The 23309-nt window shown below is 41.5% G+C and overlaps 1 protein-coding gene across 1 annotated transcript in view; it reads right to left on the reverse strand.

Moving 5' to 3' along the window:
• The window catches only part of LOC307178804 (zinc finger protein 549-like), a 28333-nt gene that overhangs the window by 2858 nt on the left and 2166 nt on the right, over positions 1-23309 (reverse strand). Inside the window, exons 3-6 of the mRNA XM_079907341.1 lie at positions 21530-21656; positions 19948-20018; positions 4940-5066; positions 2686-2781 (exon numbers count right to left, since the gene is read on the reverse strand). Of these exons, the coding sequence (XP_079763467.1) occupies positions 2699-2781; positions 4940-5066; positions 19948-20018; positions 21530-21656 (408 nt within the window). The 3' untranslated portion in view covers positions 2686-2698. The remainder of the gene's footprint in view (positions 1-2685; positions 2782-4939; positions 5067-19947; positions 20019-21529; positions 21657-23309) is intronic.

Raw genomic sequence — 23309 nt, forward strand, 5'->3', positions numbered from 1 at the left:
CAGCTACCTGAGGCAGCTGAACCCCTGCATAGCTACAGCAGAGACTGTGTACCTGAGGGATGATAGGGTTTCTCTTCAATATGAATTCTCAGATGTTGAGTAAGATTATTCCACTGACTGAGCAATTTGCCACAGTGGTTGTATTCAAAAGGCATTTTTGTACTATGAGTCCTCTGAAGTAGACCGAGGTTTGCCCATGCGTGAAAGATCTACCCACGTTTCTCATACTCATCGGGTTTCTCTCCACTATGAATCCCTCAGTGGCTAGCGAGGGATGAACTAAGGCTTACAACTTTTCCACATTCACTGCACTCATAGGGCTTCTCCCCAGTGAAGAAGACCTCACACGTCTAGTTGAGGATAGCTTGTCACAAAAGTCTTTCCTACATTCTTTACAGTAAAAAGGGCTTTCCTCCGGGGTGGGTCCTATGATGCAGATAAAATCAGAGTGGTAACTGAAAGTATTTCCATATTCACTGCATTCATAGAACTTCTTTCCAGCATGAATCCATGTATGTCAAGTTAAGGAAGAGCTGTCACAAAAGGCTTTTCTACATTCTTCGCCCTCCAGGAGTTTTTCCCCACTGGATAAAATCAGAGTGGTCTACGAAGGTATTTCCACATTCACTGTACCCATAGGCTTTCTGTCCAGTGTGAATATGCTGGTTCTCTGTGAGGTGTGACCTGTGATTGAAGGCCTCCTCACACTCAATGCATTCATATGGCTTCTCCCCAATGTGGATGCTGTAGTGTTGAGCGACGCCAGCCCTCTTGAGAAGGGTTTTCCCATATTAATCACATTAACAGGGCTTCACTCCAGGTTGAGTCCACTGATGTTGAAGATGGAAGCAATTATATTTTTAACATGGATTTGGTTATTTACTGAGACTTCAGCAACTGCGAATTTGTAATAAAGTCTGAGTGGCTGGGGAAGCTGATGCAGGAGAGGGAGCTGACCAGAGACACAAAGCAGATGTGCAGAGATCAGGTGGGAATCTGTCAGCATCATGCAGGCGAGAGAGGATGATAGCATGGACAAGGTGTTAGTGGTGGAGCTGATGAGCTGATGGATTCAGGAGATGTGTATGATGTAGAATGGACAGACCTCAGGATGGCTAGATGTTGGGCTTGATGGTGATAGAGGTGTTGGGCTGTTGCCTGTGTTTCCTGCCTTCTCAACTTTCTAGATGGTAGGGTCATTCACTACAGCTAGGGAGGTAGGAGGAGAGGTCAAGATCATGAGTTCCTTCTCAGGCATGATGAATATGAAATGCCTTTGAGACATTCACGTAGAGACGTGGGATTGAGGAGAGGGGTGAAATTTTGGAACAAACTCCAAGGAGCTGAGGAGAGGTTGGGCAGAAACATGTAGCTGGCTGTGCAGCCAGAGGGACTACCAGAGAGAGACCATCACTCTCATATGGTGCCAGTCAACACAGTGATGGCTTCTGGTGCTCTCAGCAGCCCAGCTGTGGGACAGGCAAGGTCAAAGACACCTAAGCGTTTTACAGAACAGAAGGGATGACATGGGGAAAGGATTGCTTCTGAGTGTCTGATTGACAAACAGAAAAATGTATGCATATATGGAGAGATAAATGGATAAAGAAGGTAGGAAATGGTGGGATGCAGAGTATAAATGGAGGTATTAATAGTAGAGAAAGAAAGGCTCTTTTCATCTGAGCTCTGAAGGAAATGTATGATATTACTCTTATTCATTACGATTAATGTCATTACATACATGATATCAATATCAATATCAAAGCTAACTTTTTGTGAGGCACTATGTGTCAGGCACTATACTAAGTTTACATATTTTCTAATTAGATCCTCAAACAATCCAATGGGATAAAATGAGATAATATTGGGTTGGCCAAAATGTTCGTTCGGGCTTTTCTGTAAGATGTTTCATTTGGAAAAACAGAAATGAACTTTTTTGGCCAACCCAGTATTATTACTATCATTTTCTAACTGTAGGCTGAGTGTAGCAGACTAAGTAGAGGTTCACCAAACCCATTTTCTCTTCTCCTTGGGCACACAGCTAAGCCATTTCCTAGCTCTGAGAATACAGGTGTGGCCAAATGCCCAGGTTTCATTAGTGGGATGTCAGTGCAGTGGTGATGGCAATGTTATGTGTACAAGTGGGTGTGACTTCTTTCATTCCTCTCTCATTTCCCCTCTGCTGGACAGAGAATGCCAGGAAAGCCTAAATTAAGCCACATGTTGACAATAAAAGGTACCTTGTTCCCTGAATAGCTGTGTGGTACAGAGCTTCCCACTGACTTACGCAGATCTTGACATGAATGAGGAAAAGAAAAAGACAAAAACAAAACTCCCTGTGCTGAGCTGCTGAGATTATAGTTTCTAGCATTAATTTAAATAAGCTGGCATTAACTTAGCTTATTTCTAACAATGATGAGATCACTCAACATCCCCATGGTCACAAAGCTGAAGAGAAACAAAGCCAGGTGTTAATCTCAAAGATATGGAGCCTACAGTCTGACATTTACCTGAGACAACCTACTCCTCCCCAAGTAATGGGGAAGAGTGTAACTGGGTGAGAGGACAGGCCAAAGGGCTCCATGGCCGCTGGGCCCCCAGGGAGGTCACAACAAGAGGCTTCCCAGTGGTCCCCGACTGGTCTGCAGGGTGCACTGACCCACCACCTGCTGGCTATTGGTCACCCACCTGGACAGGAACTTCAGGAGAGGTCTCTCTTCAGCATGCATAGATTTTGCTCATTCTTCAGCAGGTGGATCAGTTCTGGTTTTGGAATAGGATACTCTGATCATGGAAAAACAGGACAGCAGTGTTTGAGTAAAGGCACAAATGAACCTCTCTTATTCAGTATGATATTCAAAGATGGGATCTTGGAATGAGGCTGCTCCCACACCTACAAAGAAAGTGCTGACCTGTGAGTGACCTGGAAACCAAGAGCACAAACACCATTCTTGGACCAAAGGTCTGTAGAGGGTAGTGATGGCTGTCTACCTAACACCCATTCCCCCCGATCTCCATCCCACAGAGTCAAATTCAAGGGTACCCTTTCCTTTATACACAGCCATGGGACCCCAGGAAGGTGACACCCTCATCTTGGAAGCTATTTTCAGTGTTCCAACATCCCTGGGCATCAGAAGCACTTGGGAATGCCAGGTTTTGACCATGAGCCAAATGGAACGAAATTTCTGGGGAAGAAGCCTGGACAAGAATGCCTTAAAATCTCTCCAAGTCACTCTGATTCACTCCGTTATAAAGCAGAAACTAACACACCATTATGAAGCAATCATACTCCAATAAAAATGTTTAAAAAAATAAAAAATGAATAAAGCTGTTAAAACAAGTGATCCAGGTACCCAGGGAGGACTGAAAAGTATAAGTCAACTGATGCCTGACTGTCTGACCTCTTTCTGTTGCATTTGGGAAATGTTGAGTGTTCTGCTATTCTGGAGCTATGATTTGTGATGGTGCAAAGTGAGGCAAAGGGAATCTGTATAAACCAGAAGACATCGGCATCAACAGTCTCAGGACAGAAATTAATCCTTGTACTACGAATCTCACGAAAAAGGATGTTGAGTGAAAGACTCCGAACATAAAGCAGTGTACACTGTGTGATTCCATTCATATAATGTTCAGGAACGGGCCAATCCAATCTCTGGGTGTGGAGGTCAGCAGAGTGGTGTCTTTGGTGGGGAACTGACTGAGAGACTGGGGAAACCCTGCTTTGGGGCAAAAAACGCTCCACAACTTGATCCAGGTGGAAGTCATATGAGTGGGTACACGGAAATATGTACAGTTGAGCTAGACACTGAAGACTGTACATTTTATTGAATATAAGTTATACCTCAAACAAGCATATTCAAATAATAACTCATGCTAAAAACTGTCATAGTTGTCTTTGGGCAGCAGCTTCCTGGAGGGGAGAGAACTGGGTTCAGAATGAGCAAAAGATACTGTGAGAATTAGTGGAGTAGCAACAGTCATGTCAGGAGCAGGGCCTGCCATGGGGTGTGAGTGACCAGGGAGCATTAGCTGTGTCCACTATTATAAACTGCTTTTTTAAAAACAGTTGACCTATATTTTGTTTACTTAAATTGATTTCTTCAGAAGGGGAATCTTGTATCACTTGTAAATGGTAAAAATAGATTCCCTTTTCACAAATAGGTTACCATCAAAATATAACAATGAAAGCAGAATAATGTTGTAAGTTCCAGCAAGCTTATGTGGCCTTCCCTGCAGTATGAGTCAGGGGCTGCTCCTTGTGTTGAAAAGGAAAATTAGCCAAAGTTAGGGGAGACATCAATGATTTCTCACTAAACTAACTCTCCTGACAAGAATCAGAGGCAGGAAAGAGAAGGGGAAAAGGAACGGCTTTCTCAGGTATCCATCAATGCCAGCTGATATTGTCTGCACACCCTCGAACATCATCTTCTGTACCAGCAGAGGACTGTGGCCCAGGCCTTAGGAAGCAAGGGACGATCATGCAGGCATCTGGGAAAATAGCCTTTAAACCGAGATTGTGTAGTTTCACTGTTGCTGGGTGGCCTGCCTGACCCATGGACGTTTTGGAAAATGGTCTTTCATCTCTAGCCCCTGCTCACTGGGTTATGGGGACACCTAATCCAACAAAGCTTGACCATTCAGTTTCGCTCCAGTGAGAATCTGGAATAAGGGCCTCAGACTAAGGCCAGCCTGTACTAGGTACTGGAGTGAAGGTGGGCTTCATTTAGTTCTTGATTTTACTTCCTGTTTTTTGGCCCTTCATCGTGCTTGGCTGGACACAGGGAGACCAGGAAAGAGGAGGTGGGACAGGAACACAGCAGGAGTTATGGGTGGGAGGGAGGGTGGACTCCAGGGGCCTTGTCTACCAGTCAGGCCTGGAGTGAGAGGGTAAAATGAAGAAAGAGGCTGCGGGTTCCCCACACGGGAGGGAGGTCATCCTTACCCAGTAAGACCAGAAGACTGAAGGTCTCCAGCATTACCTCCTGATACAGGGTCTTCTGTGCCAGATCCAACTGCCCCCACTCCTCCCAAGTGAAGGTCATGGCCAAGTACCTGAAGGTCATCGACACCTGGAAAGTCAAACGGAGACAGCCACCTTGACTTTGGGACTGTTAGATGAGATTAGAGTCTGTTGCTTGGTCACTGCTAAAGGTACAGAGAGACTCAAGGCCTTAATCACCAAGCACATCTAGTGAGCCAAGCTCTTTCCTGTGTTCAGTGTGGAGGCTGATGCTGCCTTTGACATAATGCAGTTGTGCCAGAGAGAAATGCCATCAATGGGGGAAGCCATTGGAGAATGACACAAGGTTAGGACAAGTCCATAGGACTATAAGGTGCAGACAGTAAGTGCTCCAGTGTGTCAGAGAATGGGAAAATAAGATAAAAATTCCAATAATAATGGCAGCAGCAGCTGAGCCTCACTGTGTATCAGCAACATGCCAACGGCTTCATATGGTCTGTTAAAGTGTCTAAGTCCCAGGTCTGGACCCAGATTCCTAGGTTTCAGTCCATCCTTTAGAAACAAAAATTTGCCAGGTACATGACCTTGGGGAAAGCACTTCATTTTTTTTTTAACCTTCTTAACAAAAATTATTTTAAATTAATTTTTATTGGAGTATAGTTGCTTTACAATGTTGTGTTAGTTTCTACTGTACAGCAAAATGAATCAGCTATACATATACATATATCCCTTTCTTTTTTGATTTCCTTCCCATTTAGGTCACCACAGTGCATTAAGTAGAGTTGCCTGTGCTCTACAGTAGGTTCTTATTAGTTATCTATTTTATACATAGTATCAATAGTGTATATGTGTCAATCCCAATTTCCCAACTCCTCCCACCCTCCCTCCCACCTTGGTATCCATACATTTGTTCTCTATGTCTGTGTCTCTATTTCTGCCTTGCAAATAAGATCATCCATACAATTTTTCTTTTTTTTTTTTTTCAGTACGCGGGCCTCTCACTGTTGTGGCCTCTCCCGTTGCGGAGCACAGTCTCCGGACACGCAGGCTCAGCGGCCATGGCTCACGGGCCCAGCCGCTCCGCGGCATGTGGGATCTTCCTGGACCGGGGCACGAACCCGTGTCCCCTGCATCGGCAGGTGGACTCTCAACCACTGCGCCACCAGGGAAACCCCCATCCATACCATTTTTCTAAATTCCACATATATGCGTTAATATATGATATTTGTTTTTCTCTTTCTGACTTACTTCACTCTGTATGACACTCTCTAGGTCCATCCACATCTCTACAAATGACCCAATTTTGTTCCTTTTTATGGCTGAGTAATATTCCATTTTATATATGTACCACATATTCTTTATCCATTCCTCTGTTGATGGACATTTAGGTTGCTTTCATGTCCTGGATATTGTAAATAGTGCTGCTATGAACATTGGGGTGCAAGTGTCTTTTTGAATTATGATTTTCTCTGGGTATATGCCCAGCAGTGGTATTGTTGGGTCATATGGTAGTTCTATTTTTAGTTTTTTAAGGAACCTCCAAACTGTTTTTCATAGTGGCTGTATCAATTTACATTCCCACCAACAGTGCATGAGGGTTCCCTTTTCTCCACACCCTCTCCAGCATTTCCTGTTTGTAGATTTTTGGATGATGGACATTGATTGGTATGAGGTGATACCTCAGGGAAGTTTTGATTTGAGTCTAATAATTAGTGATGTTGAACATCTTTTCATGTGTTTGTTGGCTGTCTGTATGTCTTCTTTGGAGAAATATCTATTTAGGTCTTCCACCCATGTTTTGATTGGGTTGTTTGTTTTTTTGATATTGAGCTGCATGAGCTGCTTGTATATTCTGGAGATTAATCCTTTGTCAGTTGCTTCGTTTGCAAATATTTTCTCCCATTCTGAGGGTTGTCTTTTCCCCTTGTTTATGGTTTCCTTTGCTGTGCAAAAGTTTTAAGTTTAATTAGGCCCCAATTGTTTATTTTTATTTTCATCACTCTAGGAGGTGGGTCAAAAAAGATCTTGCTGCAATTTATGTCAAAGAGTGTTCTGCCTATGTTTTCCTCTAAGAGTTTTATAGTGTCTGGCCTTACATTTAGGTCTTTAATCCATTTTGAGTTTATTTTTGTGTATGGTGTTAGGAAGTGTTCTAATTTCATTCTTTTACATGTAGCTGTCCAGTTTTCCCAGCACCATTTATTGAAGAGGCTGTCTTTTCTCCATTGTATATTTTTGCCTCCTTTGTCATAGATTAGGTGATCATAGGTGCATGGGTTTGTCTCTGGGCTTTCTATCCTGTTCCATTGATCTATATTTGTGTTTTTGTGCCAGTATCATAGTGTCTTGATTACTGTAGCTTTGTAGTATAGTCTGAAGTTGGGGAGCCTGATCCCTCCAGCTCCGTTTTCATTCTCAAGATTGCTTTGGCTATTCGGCGTCTTTTGTGTTTCCATACAAATTGTAAAAATTTTTGTTGTAGTTCTGTGAAAAATGCCATTGGTAATTTAATAGGGATTGCATTGAATCTGTAGATTGCTTTGGGTAATATAGTCATTTTCACAATATTGATTCTTCCAATCCAGGGACGTGGTATATCTCTCCATCTGTTTGTGTCATCTTTGATTTCTTTCATCAGTATCTTATAGTTTTCTGCGTACAGGTCTTTTGCCTCCTTAGGTAGGTTTATTCCTAGGTATTTTATTCTTTTTGTTGCAGGGGTAAATAGGATTGTTTCCTTAATTTCTCTTTCTGATCTCTTGTTGTTAATGTATAGGAATGCAAGAGATTTCTGTGTATTAATTTTGTATCTTATGACTTTACTAAATTCATTGATTAGCTCTAGTAGTTTTCTGGTGGCATCTTTATAATTTTCTATGTATAATGTCATAATTTTCTATGTATAATGTCATGTCATCTGCAAACAGTGACAGTTTTACTTCTTCTTTTCCAAGTTGGACTCTTTTATTTCTTTTTCTTCTCTGATTGCCATGGCTAGGACTTCCAAAACTATGTTGAATAATAGTGGCGAGAGTGGACACCCTTGCTTTATTCCTGATCTTAGAGGAAATGCTTTCAGTTTTTCACCATTGAGAATAATGTTTACTGTGGGTTTGTCATATATGGACTTTATTATGTTGAGGTAGGTTCCCTCTATGCCCACTTTCTGGAGAGTTTTTTTTTTTAACATAAATGGGTATTGAATTTTGTTGAAAGCTTTTTCTGCATCTATTGAGATGATCATATTGTTTTTCTCCTTCAATTTGTTAATATGGTGTGTCACATTGATTGATTTGCATGTACTGAAGAATCCTTATATCCCTGGGATAAATCCCATTTGATCATGGTGTATGATCCTTTTAATGTGCTGTTGGATTTGGTTTGCTAGTATTTTATGTCTATGTTCATCAGTGATATTGGCTTGTAATTTTCTTTTTTGTGTGATATCTTTGTCTCGTTTTGGTATCAGGGTGATGATGGCCCCATAAAATGAATTTGGGAGTATTCCACCCTCAAGCACTTCATTTCTTTGAGCCTCAACTTCCCCATAGATATAGTAATAGTTACCACATCACTAGGTTGTTCTGAGAATTAAAGAAAAAATGTTGCAAAAGCAAACACTGGAGTGAACGGCTTATGTAAGGACTGAGTGTGTGTGTGTGTGTGTGTGTGTGTGTGTGTGTGTGTGTGTGTGTGTAAGAGTTTGGAAGTTTCTTTCTTCTTTTTTTGTAATTACTAGTAATTATATTTCTTAGAACCATATCAGATTTACAGAAAAAGTCAGCAGATAATAGAGAATTCCCATATTTACCACTTCCCTCCCCAGTTTCTCCTATTATTAACATCTTACATTAGTATGGTATATTTGTTACAATTAATGAAACAGTATTGATATATTATTATTAACTGAAGTCCATAGTTCATTCTGACTACCTTAGTATTTATCTAATGTCATTTTTCTGTTCTAGAACCCCATCCAAGATACCACACTGCATTAGTTATGCCTCCTTAGGCTCTTCTTGGCTGTGACGGTTTCTCAGACTTTGCTTGTTTTTGATGATCTTGACAGTTTTGGTCAGGTATATTGTAGGATGTCCCTCTATTGGAACTTAACTGTTGTTTTTTTTTTCATGATTGTGGGACTTTTCTAATGGGCCTATCGTTGTGGGGGAGGAAGATCACAGATGTAGAATGTCATTTTTACCACATCATAGGAAGGGTACATACTATCAACATGATTTATGGCTGCCTATTGATGTTCACTTTGATTACTTGGCTGAAGTAGTGTTCATCAGGGTTCCCCACTGTCCATGCTATACTCTTAGAAAGTAAGTCACTATGCACTGCCCATACTTGAGGAGTGGGGAGTTATACTCTCTCTCCCTTAGTGTGGAGTATCTACTAAGTTTTTTAGAATTCTTCAGCACAGGAGATTTGTCTTTTATTCCCCATTTATTAACTTATTCAATAATCTATTTGTATCAATATGTATTCATATACTGTTGTACTTTGAGGTCTAATTATATATATATATACACACACACACACACACAGATTTTATATATATATATATATATATATATATATATATATATATATGTACTGTTACTCAAATTCTTCCATCTTTGGCTAATGGGAGCTCTTTCAGTTGGTTCCCTGTGTCTCTTTGACATACTCCCATAATTGTGTGTTTTTTTTGGAGAACTTCCTTACTTTCTGGCATTACTAGATTGACCCAGTCCTAGACTCAGCCACTTCTCCAAGGAGCCTTGATTCATTTTATTAGAGAATTGTATTAGAATTAAGATCTGAGCACTAGGTGTGCTCACTGTTACTTGGGATGTCATTGCTTTCAGGCCCTCTCAGCTATAAAACAAAGAAATATGTGTATACACTAATCTGTATCTGTATAGACCATCTGTATCTATATAAAATTAAACATGAGTTCTTACTGATGCCTCCACTCTAATCCACTACCACATGGATCATTCTAGTCTCCTTTCTTTACTTATCTGTTAATTCCTGCTCCAACAGTGAGACACCTGGCTCCTACCACCCACCATCCATTTACTTAATAGTTCATTTCCAGGGTACATATATAGCACTATCAGAATTGTTAACCTGTACTCCTGCAGGGACAACTTTATCAACTAAAGTGCATATTTGCAGTTCAATTTGCCTTTAGTCTTATAGAGCCCATTCATTTCCAAAGTTACTTAGATCAGCACCTTTTCCCCATTCCCTCTGTGAGGCTGTTTCATACATTCATAATACAGTTAGATTCTCCGGTTGCAGTATGCTTTATTTTCTGGGATCTCTCAATCTCCTAAATTGTTATTTTAATTTGCACACATTAAGGTTCACTTTTTGTATTGTACAGTTCTATAGGTTTTGACAAATATATAACAGTATCAGAGAATAATTTCACAGCCATAAAAATCCCTTGTGCTTTATATATTCATCCCTCCAACCTTCCCTCTAACCCCTAGCAACCACTGATCTTACTGTATCTATAGTTTTGCCGTTTACCGAATGTCATATAATTAGAATCATACAGTTGCCTTTCCAGACTAGCTTCTTTCACTTAGCAATTGCATATAAGAATACCCATTAAAAAGAAGAATTTAATGAGTCCCCACATACAGATCACTCAGTTTCAACATTTATCCTAATTTTTGCTACTCTTGTTTCATCTGTCCCCTCTTTTTTTTCCTGGTTGGAGCAGTTTAAGGAAAATCCTATAATTACTTCGGTATGCATCTCCCACAGATAAGAACATTTAAAAAATATAACCATGCCAATATCATACCTAAAAAATGTAAAAAGATTCCTTAATACTCAGTTTGTAGTTAAAATTTCCTGATTATATCGAAGATGGCATTTTATTGTTGGTTTGTTCAGTTCATCATCCAAACAAAACCAGTCTCTCTCTCTCTCTCCCTCTCTCTTTCAATCTCATAAAGAAGAAAATCTTTTGTCATCACAAATGAGATGTTGGGCGATGGAATAAACTCTTACATCAAGCTAATTTTGGTGTTGTTTACAAATATAAACATCAAGAGATTTTTTTTCAGAGAGCCCAAGAGAGAGTAGATATTAATTAGAATGAAATTTCAGCAAAGCAAGCTGAATTTTGTTTTGTTTTGTCCTGGTGTTGCATTATTTCTGCACGATATCCACTTAACATGAGCAGAAGTAAGAAGAACTACAATCCTGCAGCCTGTGGAACAAAAACCACATTCACAGAAAGACAGACAAGATGAAAAGGCAGAGGGCTGTGTACCAGATGAAAGAACAAGATAAAACCCCAGAAAAACAACTAAATGAAGTGGAGATAGGCAACCTTCCAGAAAAAGAATCCAGAATAATGATGGTGAAGATGATCCAGGACCTCGGAAAAAGAATGGAGGCAAAGGTCGAGAAGATGCAAGAAATGTTTAACAAAGACCTAGAAGAATTAAAGAACAAACAAACAGAGATGAACAGTACAATAACTGAAATGAAAAATACACTAGAAGGAACCAATAGTAGAATAACTGAGGCAGAAGAACGGATAAGTGACCTGGAAGACAGAATGGTGGAATTCACTGCTGTGGGACAGAGTAAAGAAAAAAGAATGAAAAGAAATGAAGACAGCCTAAGAGACCTCTGGGACAACATTAAATGCAACAACATTTGCATTATAGGGGTCCCAGAAGGAGAAGAGAGAGAGAAAGGACCCGAGAAAATATTTGAAGAGATTATAGTCAAAAACTTCCCTAACATGGGAAAGGAAATAGCCACCCAAATCCAGAAAGTGCAGAGAGTCCCATACAGGATAAACCCAAGGAGAAACACGCCAAGACACATAGTAATCAAATTGGCAAAAATTAGAGACAAAGAAAAATTATTGAAAGCAGCAAGGGAAAAATGACAAATAACATACAAGGGAACTCTCATAAGGTTAACAGCTGATTTCTCCGCAGAAACTCTACAAGCCAGAAGGGAGTGGCATGACATATTTAAAGTGATGAAAGGGAAGAACCTACAACCAAGATTACTCTACCCGGCAAGGATCTCATTCAGATTCAATGGAGAAATCAAAAGCTTTACAGACAAGCAAAAGCTAAGAGAATTCAGCATCACCAAACCAGCTCTACAACAAATGCTAAAGGAACTTTTCTAACTGGGAAACACAAGAGAAGAAAAGGACCTACAAAAACAAACCCAAAACAATTAAGAAAATGGTAATAGGAACATACATATCGATAATTACCTTAAACGTGAATGGATTAAATGCTCCAACCAAAAGACACAGGATCACTGAATGGATACAAAAACAAGACCCATATATATGCTGTCTACAAGAGACCCCCTTCAGACCTAGGGACACATACAGACTGAAAGTGAAGGGATGGAAAAAGATATTCCATGCAAATGGACATCAAAAGACAGCTGGAGTAGCAATACTCATAACAGATAAAATAGACTTTAAAATAAAGAATGTTACAAGAGACAAGGAAGGACACTACATAATGATCAAGGGATCAATCCAAGAAGAAGATATAACAATTATAAATATATATGCACCCAACATAGGAGCACCTCAATACATAAGGCAACTGCTAACAGCTATAAAAGAGGAAATCAACAGTAACACAATAATAGTGGGAGACTTTAACACCTCACTTACACCAATGGACAGATCATCTAAACAGAAAATTAATAAGGAAACACAAGTTTTAAATGACACAATACACCGGACAGATTTAGTTGGTATTTATAGGACATTCCATCCAAAAACAGCAGATTACACTTTCTTCTCAAGTGCACACAGAACATTCTCCAGGATAGATCACATCTTGGGTCACAAATCAAGCCTCAGTAAATTTAAGAAAATTGAAATCATATCAAGTATCTTTTCTGACCACAATGCTATGAGATTAGAAATCAATTACAGGGAGAAAAACGTAAAAAAACACAAACACATGGAGGCTAAACAATATGTTACTAAATAACCAAGAGATCACTGAAGAAATCAAAGAGGAAATCAAAAAATACCTAGAGACAAATGACAATGAAAACACGATGATCCAAAACCTATGAGATGCAGCAAAAGCAGTTCTAAGAGGGAAGTTTATAGCAATACAATTCTACCTCAAGAAACAACAAACATCTCAAATAAACAACCTAACCTTACACCTAAAGGAACTGGAGAAAGAAGAACAAACAAAACCCAGAGTTAGTAGAAGGAAAGAAATCATAAAGATCAGAGCAGAAATAAATGAAATAGAAACAAAGAAGACAATATCCACTTAGCACTTCCACCTGTGCAGAAAATAATCTATGCAAATAGTTGGTCTACAGAAGTCATGCTCAAAGTGTGAAGCAGAGACTACTGAAGCAGAGACTCTGGCAATGGAGCCCAGCAATCTCTGTGTTAACAAGCCCTCCAGGTGATTCTTTGCTTAAAAAATAAGTTTCTGGTGTACAGCATTATAATTCAATATCTGTACAAACTGCAAAGTGATCACCACCACAAGTCTACCATCCATTACCATACAGTTGACCCCCTTTGTTTTTGCCCATTCCCCATCCCCATTCCCCTCTGCTAATGACTAATCTGATCTCTGCATCTATGAGTTTTATTTCACTTTTTTGTTTGTTTTTAGAGTCCACATATGAGCGATATGAGTGATAAGTGATAAGTGATACATTCCAATATATGTAAAGAACTCATACAAGTCAACAACAAAAAACCAAACAATCCAATTTAAAAAATGGGCAGAGGATCTGAATATTTTTCTTAAAAAGACATACAGATGGCCAATTCAGGCACATGAAAAGATGTTCAACATCACTAATTATGGAAAATGCAAATCAAAACCACAAAGAAAAAGGTATATGTAGGGCAAACAAAATGGAAAAAAAAAAAAAACCCCACAATGAGACATCACCTCACACTGTTAAAATGGTTATCATTGAAAAGATAGGAAATAACAAATGTTGGAGAGGGTGTGGAGAAAAGGGAACCCTAGTACACTGTTGGGACTGTAAATTGGTGCAGCCACCATGGAAAACAGTATGGAGATTCCTCTTAAAAATAGAGCTACCATATGACCCAGCTATTCCATTCCTGGGTACTTAGCCAAAAAACACAAAAATACTAATTTGAAAAGATATATGCACCTATATGTTCATTGCAGCACTATGTACAACAGCCAAGATACAGAAACAACCTAAATTCCATCGATGGATGAATGGATAAAGAATATGTATATATACACAATGGAATACTACTCAGACATAAAAAAGAATAGAATCCTGTCATTTGCAACATGAATGGTATTATTATGCTAAGTGAAAAAAGCAGATGGAGAAAGACAAATATTTCCATGTCTTTTGTGAATTGACAGCTCTTTTTTTTTTTTGCGGTACACGGGCCTCTCACTGTTGTGGTCTCTCCCGTTGCGGAGCACAGGCTCCGGACGCGCAGGCTCAGCGGCCATGGCTCACGGGCCCAGCCGCTCCGCAGCATGTGGGATCCTACCGGACTGGGGCACGAACCCATGTCCCCTGCATCAGCAGGTGGACTCTCAACCACTGCGCCACCAGGGAAGCCCCGACAGCCCGTGAGCCATGGCCGCTGAGCCTGCGTGTCCGGAGCCTGTGCTCCGCAACGGGAGAGACCACAACAGTGAGAGGCCCGTGTACCGCAAAAAAAAAAAAAAAAAAAAAAAAAAAAATCACTGAATTCCATTGTATGTATATACCACAGTTTTGTTTTGTTTATTTTGTGTGTGTGTTATCGCTGTTGTTGTTTTAGTCCAGTCACATATAGAATGACATCTTGCTTTTGGTTTTGGGAAATTATGAATAAGGCTGGATTCATGTGCAAGTTTTTGTGTGGACATAAGTTTTCAACTCAATAGAGTAAATACATAGCAGCATGACTGCTGGATCATATGACAAGACAAGTTTAACTTTTTAAGAAATTGCCAAACTGTCTTGCAAAGTGGCTGCATTAGTCGGCTCGGGCTACCATAACAAAATACCACAGACTGGGTGGCTTAAACAACAAAAATTTATTTCCTCACACCCCTGGGGGCTGGAATTCCAAGATCAAGACATCAGAAAATTCAGTTTCTATAAGAGCTCTCTCCCTGGCTTGCAGATGGCTGTCTTCTTGTTCTGTGCTCACATGGCCTTCCTCTGTGTGCACACATAGAGAGGGAGAGAGACAGATCTGGTATCTCTTCCTCTTTTAATATAGACACCAGTCCTATTGGATTAGTGCCCTACCCTTCTGCCCTCATTTAACTTTAATTAGCTCCTTAAAGACCCTGTCTCCCAATACAGTCACACTGGGGGTTAGGGCTTTAATACATGATTTGCGGGGGGAGGGGACCCATAACAATAGGTATACCATTTTGCATTCTCAGTAGCAATGAATGAGAATTCCTGTTGCACTACATACTTGCCAGAATTAGCTATTATCAGGTTTTTAAAAATTTATTCAGTCTAATAGACGTGTGTGGCTATCTCATTAATTTCTTAATTTACAATTTCCTAATGACATCTGATGTACATCTTTTTATATGCTTGTTTGCCCTATCTATATCTTCTTTGGTAAGGTATTTGTTCAGATCTTTTGCCCATTTTTCAACTGGGTTGTTTGTTTTCTTACTGTTGAGTTTAAGTGTTCTTTACCTCACATATTTTGAAGCTCTGTTGTTAGGAACATCCACGTTAAGGGTTGTTATATCTTCTTAGAGAATTGACTTCTTTATCATTATGTAATACCTCCCTGAAAAATTCCCTTGCTTTGAAGTCTGATATTAATATAGCTACTCCTACTTTCTTTTGATTAGTGATAATATGGTGTAGCTTTCTCTATCCCTTAACTTTTAACCTGTCAATGTCTTTATATTTAAAGTGGGTTTCTTGTAGATAATATACAGTTGGGTCTTTTTTTTTAAAATCCACTCTGAAGTTTCCATCTCTACAGTTAGTATATTTAGGTCATTCACATTTAAAATAATGATTGATATAGTTGGATTAATAACGTATTTATAACTGTTTTCTACTTGTTCTTTTCTTAGTATTTCCCTTTTTTTCCTGCCTTCTCTGCTTTTAATTGAACATTTTATATCATTATTACAGCTCCTGAGCTGTAAATACCTTTACCTCTCTTCCCCAAGACCTGTTCATGCCCCCATTTAGGCTGGGACTCCCAGATTCCTCTCCTGCGCAGATTATCTGCTGAGCCTCAGACCATTAATTAACCACATTGCAACATCTCTACCTTGGACTCCCTAGCCCCTCTTCTATGAGGGGCCCTTTCTGAAAACTTTCTACCCTCACTTGAAAGCTGTTTCCATGGATGGGGTCACCACCTCCAGGGCATCCCTAACAGGGCCACTGGTGTCACCCAGATGCACCCCTTGCTCTCATTGCCACATGCAATGATTCATCTCCAAGGTCCTGTTGGTCATCCCTCAAATGCCAGTTCAGGGTACCCCCCGCCATGTCTCAATATTCAGCTGTCACTTCATTATCACTGTTAATATTGTGCATGTTGGGAGAGGCCCTGAAGGATTGAGAATTTTCAATGTGGCCCTCATATGTGTGGGTACCTCCATGTACCTTCTTGCATGTGACCTTAGCCCTGATTGCTAATACCTACCCCTCTGGGTAAAATGCAAAATGCCCAACAATGACTGCTAATCTGCAAGAACATTCCCTACCTCTCCTAGAACCACCTTTGACCAATGATTCCCAAACTGGCTGTAAGACCTGTAAAGTCCTTGCCCTACTGCCCTGGTCAGATTGCTACTTCCAGGCCTTCCCAGCAGGCATTTCAAAGCAAAGGCTTCTGCTACTTGGTTCAAGCTATTCTCTTCCCACCATGTGTCCCATTGTGCTCACATCCAATCATCAAATATGGGCAAGTCTCTAGGTTGTGCCAAGAGGTGCACTCTGGCTCCCTGTTCTGACCCCCATCAGTGCATCATGATGGAGGGAGTTTTGTTCTCTCCAAGCCAGGGGGGTTCCTGTGTTATCACACTCAATCCATGAAAACTGTATGATGGCAGCATGTGGCCTATACACCAGGCATTGGGGCACCCCTATCACATGGCTGCCTCACAAGTCTCCATAGAGTATTTGTGTCACCATACTTGCTGTGGTGTGTCAGTACCTCCATCCTGTCTCACAGATCACTGGTGTGTTTTGCATGTCAGTTGAATGTGTCTCATGTCTGTCACACATCTTTTCTTTATGAATGTGGTATATGTGTCTGGGTCCTGGCTGTGTTGAAGAGTGTTAACATCCCAACATGTCACACAGTGTCCCAAGGGTATGTGGCAAGATTCCAAGGTTGTATTTAGGTATATCACAAACCCATCACACACAATCCCCAAATATATGTGTATGACTCTAGATTGTGCTGCAGTATCACTACACACCTGGTACATTTAGTACCTGACATATTTGTGTGTTTCTAGACTGTGCTTCAGTGTGCTAGCAAAACACACTGTCACACCACATTTCCAGGTGTGTCACCCTCACACATCTGTCATATTTGTGTATCTCCAAGTGTTACCATTACATGCCTGTCTGCCAGGAGCAGACCCCCATTATCCATCTCTTCAATATTTAGTTTACAGGAAAGATGGGAGAAGGGTAAGTACACTAAATCAGAAAGGTGCAAGAAACCAAATCTAGAATGAGATCTATTCTAATGGACAAGTGACCCAGCAACTTCAACAAATAAATAAGAATAAAAGGAGGTAACTAGCAGCTATTGGTTAGCAGACTTATGAAACATACCTATTAAAAGTCATATGGATACATTTTGGATGCTAATCACAATGAATTACCTTAAAAAACAAACATATTTTGGAAACAATTGAGAAAACTGAGTACTGAAAACATATCTTATAAGATTTTAAAGTATTTTTATTTTGTGTGATAAAGCCCTTACATTTTGGAAACACATCATGAAGAGGTTATGAATTAAATGACATGATGTGTATGATTATAAATAACTCAGTAATAAGCATGGGGATAGATGAATCAAGAATGGCCATGCAATGATAAATAATGGAAGACTGGGGGATAGTTCATGAGGCTTCATAACAGTCCTGTCCAGTTTTATATATATATATATATATATATATATATATATATAAAATACCTATTGCAAAAGGGAGATTATATCTTTGTAGTAATAATTTTATGTTAATAAGAATAGGTTAAAAAGAGCAGAAGGAAATATTTTGGTTTCAGGAGTGTAAGCATATATCAAAAACATCAAACTGTACACTCTATGTGCAGTTTAACTGAATCATACCCAATAAAGCTGTTAAAAAACCAAAGGTACTAAATACTCAAAACTTGTCCTTCCTAGTCATTTTACTGTTATCTGTGTTCTTGGGTTTATTTATCGCAACTCTATCAGTATGGTGGAAAAAAATATAATGATGAGCTACTGTGCCTCTCTTCTCATTCCATGTTCAGTGACATCATGTTGGAATCTTGAAATTGGCCACTGTGGGGACCTGCCAGGTGTAAAGGTGAGATGGCTTCTACAACAGAAACTTGCAGTGACATATCTGGCAAGGGACCTGGACAGGCTAGCAAGTGCAAGACAGCTCCTGAAAGCTTGCCACAAACTTGGAATTTATGGAGAATCTCCTCACTGTGGACGTTCATTTATAAAAGGTTCATCATCAGGCAGATGTCTTCCTCACAAAGGCTCTCCTCCAGTGTCACTATATTGAACAAGGAGATTGCATATTCCCTGTATGTGTATGGTGACTCCTCTTTGTGAATTTCCTGCTGCTTAATGAGGTCAAACTATCATCTGAAGGTTTTCCTACATTCACTGTACTCACAAGGTCTTTCTGTAGTGTGGACTTTTCTGGTGCTGAACGAGGTTAGACCTTTAGATGAAGATTTTCTTAATTCACTGTACTCATAAAGCCTATCTGATTGAATACTTGGTGCTGAATCAGAGAAGACCTTTGACTGAAGGCTTTTCCACATTCACGGCACTTGTAAAACCTTTCTCCACTGTGGATTTTCTCATGCTGAACAAGGACAGACCTTTGGCCTAAAGTTTTCTCTTCAGACAAGCTTTCAGTGATAAATCAGAGCAGATCTTGAACTGAAAGCTTCTCCACATTTGCTCTATTTCATGAGGCCTTTTTCTAGTGTGCAATCTCCAGTGCTGAATAAGGTGGGTGCTTTGGCTAAAGAATTCCCCACATTCTTTACATTCATAAGGCCTTCCTCTAATGTGAACTATCCAATATTTAATGAGGCTGAAGCTTTCCTAGAGACTCTCCCATACTCATTGCATTCAGAAGGTCTTTCTCCAGTGTGAAATCTCTGGTGTTCAATAAGGCTGGAGCTTTGGCTAAAGGATTTCCCATATTCATTTCATTAATAAGGCCTTTCTCCAGTGAATTCACTGGTGAGAACAGGTCTGTATTTGCAAGCTGAAGACTTTCCCACATTTGTGGAAAGCCTAAGTCCTTTTTCCATTGTGGACTCTCTGGTGCTAAAGAGGCGTGTGTTTGTGGTTGAAGGCTTTCCTGAAGTTGTCACACTTCTAATCATTTTTCCTACTGTGAACAGCCACCCCACACTCAGTGCTGCTGTGTGGCTTCTTCTGTTGTAAGTGGCCTGCGTGCTACAAGAGGCCCAAACCAGGAAGCACTTCCCAACTTTGTTACAGGTGAAGGAATTCCTTGGCACACGGAATGTGTAGCTCTTCACAAATGAGGCCCTGCCACATCACTTCTGAAAGTTTTTCTCTACAGTGCTGCTTCTGGTGAAGGTTTACTCTGAAAGAATTGTTTCCCACATGCTCCATAAGTGTATGGTTTTTGTCTGGGATGTGTGCCTCTTTCCTCAGCCAAGTGCAAAATGTCTTTCAAGACAGAGACACATGTCTCACAGGGGTGGGCTTTCTGGGGAAAGGGACCTGCTTCGGGATTCCTGACCTGTGATATTTTTCCTACAGAAACACTGTGCTCAGAAGGTGCCTCCTCATCTTCCACTCCATGCCAATAACCTGAAATCAAAGAAATACAGGTGAAGTGCAGTTGGCTCTGGTGGGAAGGGGCAACCCCAATCACAAACGTGCATCTGATACACTAATGAACGACTGTATGTGAGTCCATAGGATTATTGTCAGGAGGAGGGAATTAGAGTCAGGTTGAAAAGTAGCTGCTGTGCAGTAATGGTCCTCTAAAGGTCACAGCATGGGGAAAATGAAGGATACAGCGAAGGACCAAGTGAAGGAGAAAGGATGGGGTGCAGCACGAAGAGGAGAGCCAGGTCTACAACTCACTCTGAATGGTTTTCAGCACTTGCCTGCTGATGACACAGGAGTGCTGTGCAGAAGGATGTATATGGGCCCAAGAAAACACAATTGCATCCGAGTAGCTCTTGTTCAAAGACTACTTAAAGATATGTGCACATCTCACAACATAATACGTGTGGTGCAATGGTGGAGAACACTGAGATGGAGCAGTGGAGAAGAATGGGTGAGATGTGGAATCCATTGTGAGAACTGAGGATTCACCCTGGGCTGAGAGTCAGTGTAGAAATGACAAGTTGGCAAAGTGTCAAGAATGAAGAAGGAAAGGTAGAAATGAGGTGTGGCCACTGGCACCAAAATAGTAATGGAAACAGAACGGAGTTATGGTATGAAGTGAACACAGCCCTGATGTCACATCCTCTTACCTGCTACTCAATAGGGCCAGGGACCCTCTGAGCCCATTTTGTGGAGCTGGAATCATGCCCACCCTAAGAGGCACCCATAGCTCTTCCCCTATCCCCAGGTGAACATAATACCTGGATGATGCAAGTTCTAAGGAGAAGACTGGACAGGTGAGTGGCCAGCACTGGCCAGAGCAACTCATAGGAAAGAAAACTCAACATTACCAAAAAACCCTCAGAGGAGGATCTTGCAAGAATAGTCCGTGGGGGACTTCCCTTGTGGCGCAGTGGTTAAGACTCTGCGCTCCCAGTGCAGCGGGCCCGGGTTCGATCCCTGGTCAGGGAACTAGATCCCACATGCATGCTGCAACTATGAGTTCGCAGGCCACAACTAAGGAGCCAGCGAACCGCAACTAAGGAGCTCACCTACTGCAACTAAGACCCAGTGCAACCAAATAAATAAATAAAATAAATATTAAAAAAAAAGAATAGCCCATGGGCCACAAAAGTAGCGACCATGTCAGTGACTGCGATTACTAGCATAGGCAGATATAAGGATACATCAGCTAAGGGAAGGGAGTAGACCCTAGGGCAGAGGCGTCACCTGGCCAGAGAAAGGGAAAGCAAGGTGAGGTCCCAAAGGCTAACTTCAAGACTCCTGACTCCTTCCCTGCAAGGCTTTGGGGCAGCAGGTATTGGGGCTAAGTGGGAAAAGGACAGTACAAACAGCTCAGCCCTAGCAACCAGAGCACCTACCCGGGGAACTGGGGAAGAAAGCAGTGCCCATGGTCCTGATGTGAGAAAGACTAATCTGTTCCTGGGGAAAAGGAAAAGGTATTGGGGCAGGTATGAGGGCCTTACCTACAGAGGCCATAAGTGCAAAGTTCTCCAGCATCACATCGCAGTATAGGAGTTTCTGAGCCTCATTAAGGACAGCCCATTCCTCCCAGGAGAAGTAAACTGCCACGTCCTCAAAGGTTATACTGCCCTGCCATGTTGAGGAGAGAGGAAACCATGAACAGCCTCTCTCTCAAGGACCTCCAATCCATACCCCCACATATCCAGCCCACACTCACACTTCTCCCCAGCTCCACAACTCAGATGAGGTATCGGACCCTGGTGCCATTTGTGCCTACTCTCTCCTCATGGCCCCGTTAATTACTGTGTCTGGCCCTTGGCAACATTAGGCAGGTGGGCACATGGATGCCATTAATATCTGGACCTGCCATGCAGGAAGTCTCCCAGATGGTGCTTCTCAAGCACCACCTGGGCCCAAACTTGGGTCCACCTTCATCCTTTTGTCCCCAATACCAGGACCCTGGCGACATCAATTCATACTTCTTCTCCACATGCACTTCGTTCTTTAAACTGTGCCTCTCCCGTATCTCCAGACCCCACAGCCACCACCACCACCTCCCTGCCCCATGCACGTGGGGAGACGATAAATCTCTCCCTGGCTTCCCCATGTGTTACTTCCCTCATGGCATCAAGATTATGCAAATGCAAACAGGATTCAGTACTACTCCAGACCCTCAATGGCTCCTGCTGCCAGGGCAGCCTTGAATCCTGCTACGAAAGCCTCAATTTCTGGTTTATTGCTTGTGTCACCCCCCGGCCATTCAGAACCATATGCAGACTTCAGATCCCACTGGTCCTCTTCCACTTCTGTGTTGCACTTGCTGTCCCCTTATTAGTCACAACCCTCCTTTCTCAACCTAACCCTCATTCAGAGACCAACCTCAGGGCTCCCCTCCCCCAGCTTAGTGACTCTATCAGACAACCACATTTTCCCCTGAGCTAATCCACCAGCCTGACTGAAACACTCCAGTGTCCCCAAAAATCCTGGTAAGTCCATAGATATGTGAATAGGAATCAGCCTCAGCCTCATGTTTCCTCAATTATACCTAGGCCTCTTCATCCGTCTCAGTGTCTACCCTACCCTTGGAAGTCTTGACCCCCTGTCAGACCATCCTCTTCTCAAATCCCCTTTCATGGCCGGTTCTCTCCCTCAACTGTGCTTGTGACACATACCACCCCTAACCAGGTGCTCTAACAAGAGACCCAGTCCTGGGGCGCCACCTTCCCTTTTCTGGACTGCTAATAGCGTTACCCCCATAACCTGAAGATTCCTCCTCCCAAGTGTGATCCACAGCTCCACCTCCTCTTTTTTTAATTAATTAATTAATTTTTGGCTGTGTTGGATCTTCGTTGATGCGTGCAGGCTTTTTCAAGTTGCGGCGAGCTGGGGCTACTCCCCGATGCAGTGCGCAGGCCTCTCATTGTGGTGGCTTCTCTTTGTTGCAGAGCAACAGCAACAGTGCAGGCTCAGTAGCTGTGGCGCATGGGCTTAGGTACTCTGCAGCATGTGGGATCTTCCCGGAACAGGGCTCAAACCCATGTCCCCTGCATTGGCAGGTGGATTCTTTTTTTTTTTTTTTAACATCTTTATTGGAGTATAATTGCTTTAAATGGTGTGTTAGTTTCTGCTGTATAACCAAGTGAATCAGCTATACATATACATATATCCTCATATCCCCTCCCTCTTGCATCTCCCTCCCACCCTCCCTATCCCACCCCTCTAGGTGGTCACAGAGCACCGAGCTGATCTCCCTGTGCTATGCAGATACTTCCCATTAGCTAT

This window comes from Stenella coeruleoalba, assembly GCF_951394435.1.
Source record: "Stenella coeruleoalba genome assembly, chromosome: 20".
NCBI classification, from domain to species: domain Eukaryota; kingdom Metazoa; phylum Chordata; class Mammalia; order Artiodactyla; family Delphinidae; genus Stenella; species Stenella coeruleoalba.